Source organism: Lissotriton helveticus, chromosome 11 (assembly GCF_964261635.1).
Source record: "Lissotriton helveticus chromosome 11, aLisHel1.1, whole genome shotgun sequence".
NCBI classification, from domain to species: domain Eukaryota; kingdom Metazoa; phylum Chordata; class Amphibia; order Caudata; family Salamandridae; genus Lissotriton; species Lissotriton helveticus.
In genome coordinates, this window is record NC_136072.1 from 1102337015 (window position 1) to 1102351940 (window position 14926).

At 45.8% G+C, this 14926-nt stretch overlaps 1 protein-coding gene across 2 annotated transcripts in view; it reads right to left on the bottom strand.

Moving 5' to 3' along the window:
• The window catches only part of MED15 (mediator complex subunit 15), an 800982-nt gene that overhangs the window by 222856 nt on the left and 563200 nt on the right, over positions 1-14926 (bottom strand). For both annotated transcript variants that reach the window (XM_078667783.1, XM_078667782.1), the window contains exon 14: positions 5866-6029. In XM_078667783.1, the coding sequence (XP_078523909.1) occupies positions 5866-6029 (164 nt within the window). The remainder of the gene's footprint in view (positions 1-5865; positions 6030-14926) is intronic.

A 14926-nucleotide genomic window follows, 5' to 3' on the forward strand; every position in this document is an offset into this window, starting at 1 on the left:
AACTTTCAAAATCTGGGTCACTGTTTCTCTGAATGTTGTTTTCCTTTAAGTCTGTGAGTCCTTACTACTTATCAAGCTATGTACAACACAACTGGGGCGGAGGACCCACATCTGACACATAGTAGCAAGCAGGCGTGACCACAGTGTGATGCCTGGTGCTTCTCGAGAGCTGTCAATATCTACATATCTGGTCTGAGTAGAGACAACCGTAACTCTGAGTGTGGCATGACAGCAAGCAGGTAGAGGGGGCTTAAAACCATTAGCTCCTGTCAATATTCTAGCCTGAGAGTAGAAACAGCTGATACATACCCAAGTACTAAGGAATAATTTTCAACCATTTCAGAGTGAAAAAGGGAAAAAACATTTAATTTAATCTGATATTTTATTTGGTCTGTTTTTTCTGTGCTAAAAGCCACAAAACGCGTTTAATCGATCAAAGATTCAAAAAGTGGCTGTTCGTTTTCACCAGTCCTGAAGTGTAGGGACAGAAACATAGTTTTAAAACAATTACATTACAAAGACAACTAACTGGTTTCCATGCACCCAGCTTTAACATCCTACCTAAGACTTTTGCTACCCTCGGGTAAAGTGCCGGCATGTGTCACCACCATACAATTCTCTATATAACGGCCAACTGCCAAAAGCCTTTTCTATTGCAGGCGGTTGAATTTTATAATGTGAATATTCAAAGTTCCAGTGAGGGGCACAAACGGCATCAAGCCCATCGCCCCTAACTGGGAATGCCCGGAGGTGGGAAGAGAGGAGGGCTCTTGCGCATGTTTGCCATGGGCAGTAAAGCCCCCATGACAGGCCCCGTTTACAGTAAGCACTCCGGCTCCGGGGGCCTAGGGAATCAACAGTTCGCACCTGACTGCTTCCAGTTTGTCACAGATCTCTGGCCGATTGCACATTCTGTCTGCAAGGCTCTGGCCTTTGAGGGGGGCGGAGGCCGCTGATTGGATAGGGTGGCCAGGTCCAGGCTGCACAATGGGCGCCCTGCCACTGAACTCTTTTTTTAGGTCTCGGCCTGCGTAGGCTGTGTGGCTCTGTCTGTGTGTGTGTGTTTGTGTGTGTGGCTCTGTGTGTGTGTGGCTGTGTGTGTGTGTGTGGCTCTGTGTGTGTGGCTCTGAGTGTGTGTTAGGCTCTGTGTGTGTGTGTTGGGCTCTGTGTGTGTAGCTTTTTTTGTAGGTGGGTCTGTGTGAGGGTGGCTCTGTGTGTGTGTAGGTGGCTCTGTGAATGACTGCGTGGGTGGCTCTGTGTGTGTGGCTCTGTATGTGTGTGTGGCTCTGTGTGTGGGTGCAAATGCAATACGTTTCGCATTTGAGAGAGATTAAGCTATTTTTTTAAAAAAAACAAAAAAAATAATGTCATGAGCAATGCCAATAGCTCTAACTTTAACAATGCTGAGACCATTGCATTGTAAGGCTGCAGCCCGTGGGAAAAAATCCACAATTTTTTGGAAATTGATTAATGCTCTTTACAGAAGGGGGGTAGAGCCAATTTTAAATCATATAACCGAACAGGATTGGTATTCCCATTTTTAAAATTTATATTGTGAGTATAATCTGGAAGGCTTAACAATATCCCCAGCCATTGAACCTCAAAGTAAGCTCTGTATGAAGCTAGGCTCCAAGGTAGACCCATTTTCCCAGCGAGAAGTTCAGGATGCCATCTCAAAAATATTACCAGGGAAGGCGGCCGGGCCAGATGGCCTCCCTGGGGATTTGCTACTGCATGATTCTAAACTATGGGCAGAGTTCATAGCATGTTTAATGAATTTGATCCAGCATGGTCACCCTGTCCCAGAATCCTGGAAGGGTGCAGAGGTCATCACCATATACAAGAAAGGCGATAGAAATGACCCTGCCAACTACAGACCAATAAGCTTAATAGATACCATCCAAAAGGTAGTTGGCAGGGTCATCATAAATCATACCGAAACCTGGCTTGCGGACAAGGACATTCTGTCCCACTTCCAGGCTGGATTTAGGCGCAATGTCGTGCAATGGACCAGGTCTTTCGATTCTGTGCAGTCTATTGGAAGTCAGTATCAATCGCCAGCATTCGATGTTATTCCACGCGCCAAACTCTGGTCAGTCCTATTTGATATGGGTTTCCCCGGCCATCTGTTGCAGCTTATTATAAAACTTCACGAAGGAAATTATGCAAGGATTCGCTGGGGAAGTCAGGGCCAATTGACAGAGGGTACCGGTCAACAGAGGAGTGAGGCAGGGATGCGTGATGCCTCCGACCCTGTTCTCCCTCTTTATAAATGGGGTGGGGGACGATTTGAGGGAGGACCCGGCGGATGCCCCCGTCGTTGCCGGTGAGAAAACACCTACACTCCTCTTCGCAGACTATACCCTCCTGATGTCCAAAACCCCCATGGGTTTGCAGAAACTGCTTGATCGTTTTAGTATTTTCTGTAAAGATCGTGGGTTGACGGTTAATACCACCAAAACAAAGTTGATGGTATTGTCCGCTAATAAAAAACACAGGAAGGTTAACCTCTCTTTGAGTGGCACCCCTCTTGAGGTGGTGGATGAATTCGATTACCTCGGAGTGAGGCTTTGTAATAATATGAGATGGAATTCCCATGTCTCTAAAATGGTTTTAAATCTTAAAAGGGCCTTCTGGAGCGATATTAAAGAACCAGCGGCTCTCTATTAGTAGACCTATAGCTCCTGCCCTGGCAGTCTATGAGGGGGAAGCGCTAGCATCGGCAGTATATGGCTCTGAACTTTGGGGTGCAGAGAACACCAAAGCACTGACAGTGGCTGAAAACAAGTTTATAAGAGACATAGTCTCGCTGCCCTCATCAACCCCCTTGAAACCATTATTCTTAGATTTGGGCAAAAGAACGATCTCTGACAGTCCAAATTCGCCCCTTGTTATTTTGGGTGCGTCTTAGAAGGACCCCCGAATTAGCTAATTATGCTTCAGTGTTGGACGAGCTAATTAATCTGAATGTAGCCAATAACAAAATGGCTCAATAATTTAAAGAAGTTGGTGGTATCTATAGGTCTGGGTGAATCTTGGACCTCCCAAACCCCCCCCTTCGAAACAAATCGTTAAAAAAGTTTACTGGGATTGGGTTGAGGCAAAGGAATTAAAGAACCCATATTGGGGTCCCCTGACGAATAACTTCCTTGAACACAAGCCCCTCAGGAAGCTAGAGCCATTTTGGGACTTTATTCAGACCCCCCGTGATAGAACTTTGTTTCTGAAATTAAGATACGGTACCCTCCCCCTCAATTCATTTATGGAAGGGTGGAAAGACAGGAGGGAGTCTGACCTAAAATGCCCAGGTTGTTCTTGCCCGAAAGAATCTCTTGGCCATTTTTTGTTTGCATGTGTATCATAAACCGGCTAGAGTAAAATAGTTGAAACCTGTTTGTAGGGAGCTAGGAGTTAGGGACCACAGATCAGCCATGCGTATTATTTTAACCAATACTTCCTCCATGTGTATTGTTTGTGGGGTCGCCAAATACTTGGCAAGTGCTTGGTTTACTAGGTCCAAACTGCTACCCAATGCTTGATCAGTACTATTAGAAAATCCTTTTATCATTGTTCCCCTTTTTATTTTTCTTATTTTAATTTTAGTAAATGACATCACATATGTTATGGAATTGTAATACTTGCAATATTGTTTTATGTATTTTTGTACGCTTGTATGTTTGTACTTTTATGGAATATTTTTCGAATAAAGTATTACAACAACGTAAATGCTTGTTATAGTAAAGGTATGAAGGTCTGCCCCCAATAGTGTCTTTGGTCTTCAACCTGTGAGGTTCTTTGTTTTTGCTCTTTCCTTTGACTGCTGGTTGATTGAGTGTTGAGGGTGGTTTCGTGGTCTTCAAAGATACACGTCTGACTTCATACAGGAAGGACTATACCCACCTACTGGTTGATGCCCAAAAGAAGAGAAGAGGAGAAAAAAGGGCAATATCGGATCCAACCATTAGATGGCGGAATAACACACTGCATCTCAATCTAGAAAAGATTCATGCTGCAAAATTCGTCTCGCTGGATGTCACAAAGTGATGTATGTAAAGATGGCAAAGGGAGACTACACTGTGTCACTGACAGGAGCTAGAAAGGGGTCACTGATTCAAGTGGTTAACCTGGAACCCTCACGAATATAGCACATGCTGCCTTATATAGGCTGGTGAATGATAGAAAGTGGCTTGCTCATACTGCCATATTTGTGCTTGCATTCTCAAGTGTGTAAAGAATCCCCTCTAATATATCATCTATCTGTTCACATCCACTACCAGTCAATCTAGCTGCTCTAGCTTCGGGGTATAGTTCGCCAAGCTATTACTCCCCAGTAAGAGGCCTGACGAGCAAGTTTACGATGAGGTGAATTCTCGCCATATTTTTTTTGTTATTGAATGGCATCAACAGAAAAATACAACACTTCTCTATAGCCTGTAATGCAGACCACACAGACGTCATTACATTCTCTCATTGACTTATTTGTACCACAAAAAAGGTGCATTTACCAACACAATCCGGCACAGTGGTAAATGAAAATAAGTGAGGGCATCCCGCCAATAAAAACAGAGGAAAACTAAGGCCTTCAGAACCAGACCCTCTCTAAGGAAGCTAAAAATATCCTGTAAAGTATTTTGCAGTCAAACGTGCTGGGTTCCTTTCTCCTTCAGCAAGACCGTAAAGGTATTCAGGGTCAAACTTCACACATGTAGAAGCCTATGCTTATGAGCACCAGCCCCTGCTTTGTTTTTCTGGTTTTAGAGAGGATTTCTGGAGTTGTGCTTTCCGTCAAACGTGGCCAATTTAAAATAACAGGAATTGTTCATAAAATGTTGCGTCTTCTTTAACAGCTATTTTCAAAAGTCAATCTTTTGAAAATGAACTCCAGGATTCAGCACGTGCAAAGATTTCCTACAATTTATGAATTCAAAGAAATCTGATGGCTAACATTTCAGTAGAGATGCTCCATTCGCAGTCAAAGCTCGATCCGTCAATATGTACCCATGAGGATTTTTCTCGACCAAGACAAGAAAATATATTCTTCACACAAGGCTTTCTTGATGAATTTCCAATGTCACTATATGTTTCTCTTGGCCTAGATAAAGCCCTCAAGATACATCGCTTAACCTTCATCCAACCTAATTATATACAGCTTAGTATGATCACTATTTTGTTTCCTAGATACACATGTATTCTTTATATCTATTCTCAGAACAGCACCATATTTGTTCGACTCCAAAAGAGAGGCAAATAGCCTACATTCTTTCCATGGCTCTAACAAGAAGCAGAGTCCTTCTGAGAGGTTTATGCATGTTTAATGTGTGCTCATAACCTGAAAAGGGTCATCCGATGCATTCAATGGATCTTCCATTCCTTGGAACACATTTTAATATTCTTACAAATGGAGAACTACATTGGATATGATAACCTGAAATCCAAACGCTCAACTAATTTCTGATTTGGAATAACAGCATCCTGATTGGCAATAACAACAATACGATTATTAGCCCTATTAGTCCATTTCATGAGCATACAAACTTTCTTTTCAAATGATTAACTAGCTTGTGCTTTGGCTATCTCTATACTTACAAAAGAATCAACCATCCTCTTAGTGGGTAAATGCTTTCCAAGCTGTTTAAATGAAATAAGGGAAGTAATATCAGGTTTATTCTGCAACTTAAATTTTTCTTTTTGTTTGTTGTGTGGATTTCCATATTTTGGAGCTCGTTTATGAAATTAACATTCAAGTTCTGCCATATTTTAATGTTAAATAGGAAGATAAGGGTCGTCACACTCCGAGTAGTTAAATATCTTACCACATTTTAGTGAAAATCATTTCATGCATGGATTAAAAGAATGAATACGCACGTGGTTATGGGTGGACCATGAATGGCCGTCACAGCAGGCACAAAGGTGCGGAAAAGGGAATGATTGAAGACTGGGGATCGAATATTTGCAAGGACTGCATCCAACAAAGGCTGGCACAAGTATTGCTGCTTGGTAGTGGGCACTGTTGGAGGAGGAGGGGTTGGCTGAAACAGAGGCAGCATAGCTATGAATATTTGCATGTATCAACAAACAGCCATTTTTTGAGATTTAATATAATTTTGAAACTCCTAAGAATGTAAAACCTACAAAAAAGAGGAAGTATTAAAGAGAGAAATGAGTATATCATTTGGCAGAGCAAGAGTGAACAATTAGATCAACAAGGAAGATGTACACAATAGCAGGCGAACAACACACAATCAAATGTTGTGAAAAACACATTTAGGCTAATACAGGAAGAAATAGACAAGTTACTAACCGCGGTAACGCCTTATCTTGTAGAGACATGATTTAGCCGCAGATTCTTTACCTCGAAATTTCCTGAAGGGTCAAGACTGGATCAGGAAGTTTTTTTCCTAGCAATATCTCTGCGCGCCAGTAGGTGGCATCGGTCGGCTTCACGTGACAGTCAGCACCATTGTGGCGTCCGATTCACCTGTATAGGCACCACCTCGGTGAGCTGACTTCAGTTCCTTTCCACGCCAGAAGTGCGGAGCCATGAAGTGCACTGACATTGATGTGTTCTGAACAACTAGGGCCATGATAGGGACAGCCCTGACTCTAAAAGTCTATCAGCAGTGCGGGAGGATGGGTGGATCGGTTAGGGATCTGCAGCTAGATCAGGTCTCTACCAGATAAGGCGTTACAAAAAGTAAGTAACTTGTCCATCTGATAGAGACATCTAACAGCAGATTCCTTACCTTTGAATAGATACTCAAGCAATACCATCCCCAGCAGGGGGGCTGCAGATAGGTTAGACCAGGAAGTCTTGCAGGGCAGAGCAGCAAAGAAAGGTTATCCCTGCGGACTTAACTGTCCAGGCAGTAATGCTTGGTAAACTTGTGCAGAGATGCTGGGAAAGTGCCTCATTTGCATGGTTAGCCCCCCACTATTAGCTTGGATTTGATGTTGTTTCAAATGTAGTGCGCATGGTCCCTGCCAACCAGGTGCCCTGTGCCAGTGCTCCTTCCCTAAAACAAACTCCCAATTGGTACTTTTGCTCACTGTAAGTCCCTAATAACTGGTACCCTGGGTACCTACAGCCTAGGTAAGTCACCCCTGTAGCAGGCCTCACAGCCTTAAGGCAGGGTACATACTACTACCAGAGAGGGCATATCTGCATGAGCAGAAATGCCCCTACAATACTGGGTACCACTTCCTAATATTGTAAGAGCTGGGGAAGCTCTAAAGAGTACATGGGCTGAGAACTCGACAACTCGAGTTCCACAAGTTCATGATGGCTCGACTGAATACGGAAGTGTTTGGTACCAAATTACTCCTTTCAATAAACCCACACTGATGCCAGTGTGGGATTTATTGTACCATGTACTCAGAGGACACCTTAGAGGTGCCCTGTGAAACCCTACCAACTCTGGTGTGGCCTCTGACCGGCTGTAGGCAACCAGCCAGCCACTGCCAGACCGGTTTCTGGACCCCTGGGTAGCAAGCCCCTGCGCTCTGGGACCAGAAACAATGCACATCCTGGGCACGGGTGGCATGCCGCCTCCCTTAAGATGGGCCAGTGCTCGACGAAGGGAAGCTTCAAAGGCCTGCCACCTTTGTAATGTGACCCCCAACCTCTGCTGCTAGCAGCAGAAGGCAGCCCATGCTTTATACCCCCACTTGGGGGGGTGGGGAAGGATGGGAATTTCATGAGATAGATATGCTCGCCTCTGCCAACCACACTCCTTAAGGTGAGGGAGGAAAGCGAGGTGAAGCACACTTTTCAATCCCCGCCATCTTGAGGATGGAGATCCACTCCAATCCGGGCTAACTATGCTCCTTCCCACAGGAGGGAGCCAGTGGGTGAAGTTGCCCCAGGGAAGGTGCCCATTGGCCCTACCTGCTATACCCTTAAACGCCTCCTAAATATAGTATTTAGGTGGCTTCCCCAGACCTGGACCCTAGATCTGCCACGACTTAAGAATAAAGACACTCTGCAGCAGAAGCCAATTGTCTTGGCCCCAGCTCTACCGGCCGGTCTCCAGCTTCAACAACCCTGCGACCTCCAAAACCCCAGGGAGGACTGTTGCCTTCAATAAAGACTCTAATCTCCCGAGGACAGAATACCTTTACAGAAAAAAACGATCCAGGCGGATCTGCGTCTCCTGCCCACCCTGCACCGGACGCCAACGGCCTGAGTTTCTCACCTGTACAGTGAATTCTCCACCATGGAGCCTGCAGTGTGAATCCAGAGGCTCCTCACGACCACAACCGGCTCTGGTAAGCAGATTCCGATGTCGAAAGGCACCCCTGCACCCAAAGCCGATTTTTTATAGCGAAAAGTATTTTTGATTAAAAACTTACCTTATTACGAAGACCTGGGTCTTAAAATAAAATACAAAGTATAATTTTATAAAATTGGTCTGGATCTCCTTCTTGAGTCGTGTGTCTTACTGATCATGTGTGTGCAATAAATGTCTTACACTTCTCTGTGTTAAGCCGTAGGCTGCTCGCCCACACTACCACTAATAGAGCACTTTGGGTTTTACATTGAGCCCTGTACACTTTTGGGGAACCCCTGGACTCTGTGCACGGTATTAACACCTCGTCATAACATCATATACAGAGCCAGCCTCCTACATATGCCCACATTGGTGCCTGACAAATGTCGAGGACTGGAACTCCATGTTGCAACACTGTGGTAGCAGCCATTGCTGTTTCGAATGAGCTCTTAAGACTTCAGAAGGTTGCTTTTGGCATGAGTGTATCAAGTTTTGATGCAGAGAATGACCCTTTCTTTGATCTAACGTACTCCACGAAGAGTTTGTCTCCGCCCACCATCCCCTTCCCCTGAACTCTTTAGTGCGGTCAAGGTAGAATCACAGCGCTCTTTTTGGGTCCAGACGGTGGAGCCGCTATTCTTCTTTAGAGGGGAGTGGAGGAGTGTAGAAAGTGGGCAAGGTGACAGATTACACCACATGGATTGGTGCTACCACGTTCGGTAAAAAAAGAGGCCCTAGAGACCCTTCCAACGTATCAAGGAAGATGGTCCAATATGGAGACTGCAATTGGCTAACCCTCCTGGCAGATGTAATTGCCACAAAAAAAAGGCTGTTATGATAGTAAGCAGCTGGAGGGGGCAATTGTGCAGAGGTTTAAATGGAGCACACATTACGAAGGAGAGAACTAAGGCATAACGAAATGAGAAGGTGGAAACATATGTACAAGTCACTTAAAGAATCTATTTACAATGGGAGTTTGAATCAAGAGGGTTGGTCCAGCAGCCTCAGGAAGGCAGACAGGACCGAAAAGTATCCTCTGAGACTGCCCAGTGAAGAGCTCTGCTGGGCAAGGGTCGAAATAAAAAGCAAAAGTAGAGAAGAAGAATCTGGGAATGAAGTTTCCACTTATGGATTTGCTGTCTATGTTTGCTGAGAAGGTATACAATCTAATTGTTACTCCTGGAAGATGTTCTGCCAGGAGATACATTTTGTGATGTATAGCCCATTTCCAAATGGCTTATGCTAGGCATGACAGTTGGAGAGAGTGTGCCCCCTCCCCCCCCATTTCTGTATTAGAACATAGCTGTCGTGTTGTCTGTACTGACTAGGACAGCTTTGCCTGTGAATTTGAAAAGCTTTGATCGCTAAAAACACTGCTAGTAGCTCGAGGTGATTTATATGGAGACGCTTGTACTTTAGACTCCATAATCCTTAGATTGTGTGACTTTGTAGGTGAACGCCCTAACCAGTGAGCGATGCGTCTGCTGTTAGCACTGTCTGTGGAACAGGGTCGAGAAAGGGCCGCCATTTGGATAAAGTTTGTGGTTTCCACCACTGCAGAGTGCGATGGGCGCTACCAAAACTAGATCGGTCAACTGACCGTGCGCGACTGGTTCCACTAACTTGCTAAGCATTCTTGAAGGGGATGCATGTGAAGTCTTGCATGGGGAACAATTACCATGCTAGACACCATCATCCCTAGCAGTTGCATGAATACTCTTGCTGGTAATGATTGGTTGGGCTAAAACTGAGTGAGAAGGGACTGTGAATATTGTGAATCATGGCTGTATTGGCAAAGGTTAGAGCTTTTTGAGCGTCTATCGTGGCTCCCAGATAAGTGTGTGTGTGTTGGAAAGCTGCAGATGAGACTTCAACACATTCACTGTAAACCCTGGTTGGTGAAGTAAGTGAATGGTGGTTTTGATGAGCCAGTGTGCAGGTATGGGAAGACATGGATGTGCTGTCTTGTCAGATGGGCTGTGACTTTTGCCAGGCATTTGGTAAATACCCTGGGAGCAGTGGTGACTCCAAACAGTAGTACTTTGAATTGGTAATGGTGACCCGCTATCATGAATCAGAGGTATTTGCGATTAGCGGGATGAATTGGAATGTGGAAATATGCGTCCTTTAAATCTAGAGCAGACATAAAATCGCCCAGCTGTAGAAGTGGGAGCACTTGTTGAAGTGCACCATGTGGAAATGCTCTGATAGTATGTAGAGGTTTAGTTCTCTGAGGTCTAGAATAGGTCTCAAGGAGCCGTCCTTTTTGGGGATCTACAAAATACAGGGAGTACACGCCTGTCCCTTGCTATTTCAACGGTACAGACTCTATGGCTCCTTTGGACAAAAGAGATTGGACCTCTTGTTGAAGTAGGTGTAAATGTTCTGGTGACATTTTGTGAGAGCGTGTTGGAATGTTTGGAGGATTGTTGGTAAGCTCCAGGCAAAAGCCATGTTGGATAATTCCGAACACCCATTTATCCGTAGTAATAGATTGCCAAATGGGGAGAATTGTAGGAGATGTCCCCCCGACAGGTGTAGAATGATCGGGGGAAGTGTAGGCAGGTCAAACCTTGTTGGAGGAGGTGGAATTACCTGGTGTGGAACTTTGGGGGTGTTGGGGTGTCAAAAATCAGATCCTGTAGCTTCAGGGGAGCATTTTTGGGTTTTGGCACCGAGGATTTCGGTGCAGGGGTAGATTGACTGATGAAGAAGGTTTTGGTTCTGAAGGAGTCTTTGATTTTGGCGTCAATGATTTCAGCTCCGAAGCGGTTTTCGGCCTCGGGCCTGAAGGTATCAGCTTGGTGCCAGACTTTGGCCGACTCGATCCCGAGCCGGAAGGCTTAGTGACGTGTTTCGGTGCCGAACCATGGGGCAGGGCGTCAAACATCTTAAGCAAAACCAGAGGGGATGATGGACGGAGTGTTGAACATTGCAACACTCACCCCCAGTCAACTGATCTGGGTTTAATCCATCATCATTCTTTAGCTCACTCCGCCACCCCAGTTAAGACATAGCCATATGCAAATCAGTCATGGGAACAGTCCAGCCCGAACTGCCAAGCCATTTTGTCCCTTGACCGGAAACAAGCATCCTGGGACCTGTTTCTGGCTAATCAGCAGTCATCAGACAAGCTAGCTTGAATACACATCTTCTCAGTGCCTACCATGGCCCAAAGGCAGGGGTGGAACCAAAGCCTTTTGTTTGGGCTGATCTGGATTTTGTGGCAAGGGATGTTTGGTAAACACGTGAAGATGACCTTGTGGCAAGTCTTCTTCCATCTCGGAGTCCGATTCAGGAGTAGATGCAAGTACTCTTGTTCTTCCTCGGCCCCTTGTGTGTCGAATTCGTGCTGGGATCCTTCACCGATGTGCAGCGTGTATTTGACGTTTTGACTACGCATTTCGGGACGTGGAGCCCGATGATTGCAGAGGTTTTTTTTTCCATCGAAACTATCAGCATGCATCGCAGTCCTGTTTGTTGTGCTCCGGAGACAAACACAAGTTGCACACTTCGTGTGAGTCGGTGCGCGGGTACTCTGTGTGGCACCAAGGACAGAATTTGAATGGAGTCCGTTCCATCGACTGTGAGGTGGATCCACATGGTTAGGCCGGATGGCCTTCCCAAAGTTTTCCAATCAAAATAGAGGTTTTCCTCGACGGATATAATACGGGGAGAAGTGGGATACACGTTTGAAACAATACTGACGGAGGTAGAGTGGATTGCGCTCCGAGGTGAACCTGAAGAACGGTTTCAAACGGGAGCGCAGCAATACATGTCTGAATCTGATGGCGGAAAAAAACAATGGAGTTAATGCCCATGCGCACTATCACCGAAAGGAGGAGTCACCTACCTCATAACTGGAAAGACTTCTTTGAAGAGAAACAACTTGCAAGCATCCGGACCCAACACTAGATGGCAAGTGTATACAAAGCATGTGATCTACAGCTCACATACCTCAAACACATCTTTCCCAAGGTATCCAGCCTCTTGGATTACCTTTCCAGTGGAGTGGTAGGGAATGCGCCAAGGTTTACACAGAAATTGGAGGCTTGGACCACCAAGCCCTCAGGAATGGGGTGCTGGGTGAGGAAAGTGGGGTCTCCTGGAGCGGGGTGATGGTGGCAGGTAATTGTCCTATTCACAGGAACTCCTGTGCAGGGCTTGGACCAGGCCCAGGGTAGGATGTCCGTAAGCGCTTCATTAAATTTGTAAGGGGTGACTCCTGGCTGAAGCACCTCTGTCTTGACAGCCAGGTAGGGCAACTGAAGATCCAGCACCTCGGCCGCCCTCATCACCACCATAGCAAATAAGGCTCCCTCCTCTGTAACCAAAGTAGGAGGCAAGACCAAGCCAGAATCAGGGGAGATGTCCCATCCACTGGCATCTGCCAAACCTCACACCAGGTGTCCTCTGTGAGGCCTAATGGCTGCCATTCTTCAGAGTCCAGTGACGCCCACCCATGCCCCAGGTCCTAGCCCATAATAGACCATAAGCTCTGGGATGGATGAAGTGTCTTCAGTCGGAGCTGGAGTTGACATCGGACGATGTCCATCCAGCTCTGTGTCGGAGTAGGGGATGAGAATGGGGCGGCGGCTCCAGGGATGTGGGGCCAGTGCCAGAAAAGGTGGAGGTGGCTTGACCTGCACTGGTTAAGCATCAGTCCATTGATCCAAAGGGTCCAAATGATGTCAGTAGGGAACACACCGGCGGAAGACCAGTAGGGGACCCCTCCCAAACCTGCGTGGCCTGAACGCAATCCAGCAGGGACGGGCCTCCTAAATATGAGATGTATGGCCTCATAAAACTCTGAGGGGTCGTTCCGGCTCCAGGAAGTTCTCGGAGGCGCAGAGTCAACCCAGGCTCAACGGCGAAGCTAGGCCTCGAATGCTGCCACTACCTTGTCTCGTCAGATGACTTCGAAGGACGGGCGAAGTCGAAGACCTCTTCAACTTCTGGTAAGTCCCACAAGCACAAAATAAACAAGAACGTCAGGATAACTTCAGAGTACGACGACAAGAGTGACTACGCAACTGATTTAATGACCTTCCTCGCGACCGGGATAGACATCGCATGTCGAGCGGCAAGGAGCTTGATGGAGCGCTCCCTAAAGGCATTGGGATGCCTGGGACGACAATCACAGCTGGTCTTGGCGCCATGTTGCGTTCGAGGCACCAGATGCAGACAAGGTGTGGGTCAGTCACCGACATCTGCCGGTGACAGGCACCACAGAGTTTAAAACCAGACATCTTTGCAGACATATCTGCCACACCAGGAGACAATCTCTCAAAAAAAATTGACAAAAGGTAAAAAATAGGTCAGTCAAAAAACAATTACTGGGGCACCTCTTCTACAGATCTGCGCTGATTGGTGTGGAAAGCAAATAAATTATGTCAGTGGGCTGGGGTGCACCTATAAAGGAACTGTGCATGTCACTTCTGGCATGCGGAGCCGACCCCGCCATCTAACACAGCACAGGGATACTGCTCCGGAAACATTTTCAGATCCCCTTACCACAGAATTCTTTGAATGCAAGCTTGATATCCTGCATTTGCTTATGATACACAATGAAGTCATTGTAAATGGTGCAATATACCCCACAAAGCAGGAAGCAATTATCAAAGAAAGCAATAATTACTTGTCTTACTGGCTGATATCGCTTCTTAATGTGGACAATAACATTTTGGCTTGAACTTTAATGAGTAGGTTAATTTCCCTTATACCAGACACTGTATTGCCAAACCAATCTGAATTTCAGCAGGGGTGCAACACCACCATAAATTGGAAATCCTCTCTCTGGTCATGCCTCATTTAGATCTCAAAGTGCAAGCAATCGCAGTCTTCTTATACACGGAGAAGGCGTTTTACTCAAGAGCAGCCTTTTCTTTTTGTACGGCTGGATTAGGTACTTACATGACAGAGCTAGTAAAGTTATGGTATGCAAATCTGTTGGCAAGATCATGAGGGCTGCTTGCTCTCGTCCCCATTAATTGCTTTGAGCACTAGGAACCACAGAGCCAAGTAGACTTTAATTAGGGACAATTACGAGGTAACGACAGGGCAAAGAATCACTAAGACTGAGCAATGGGTAACACTGCCGCTATCCAAGGTGGGTAAAACAGCACTTATAAAAATCGCCCTTCCTGAATTTTTATTCTTGAACATCCAATTACTACTGAATAAAACATTCTTGACAATAAGAGCCTCCTGGCTCCCCTAATCTCTGGTGGAAAACATCCGTGTAAAATGACACATCTTTACCATGTCATGTTTATGAGGAATGCCAGTTCTAGAATTTGAAGTGTATAACAGAGCTGCATAACTACACTGTGTGACCGCCCACCCAACAGTTACTGCATCTGGAGGAGAGAAGGACTTTACAGTGGCTCTATCAAACACACTGTGAAGCACTACCAAGGTAATTAACATAGTAATTTGCATCAATGTACATGCCCTGCATTGAATAAGATACTGGGTTGGGCACCACTATATTCACCTGCATGGACAACATCCCTACAAGTAGAATGAATATGCTACTTACCAGTATGCATCTGTTCTTGGCATGTAGGGCTGCTAACATTCATATCTATAGCATAGATCGCCGCCTAGTGTTGGGTCCGGATGATTGCACATTGTTGTCCTGGAAGAGTCTTCGAAGT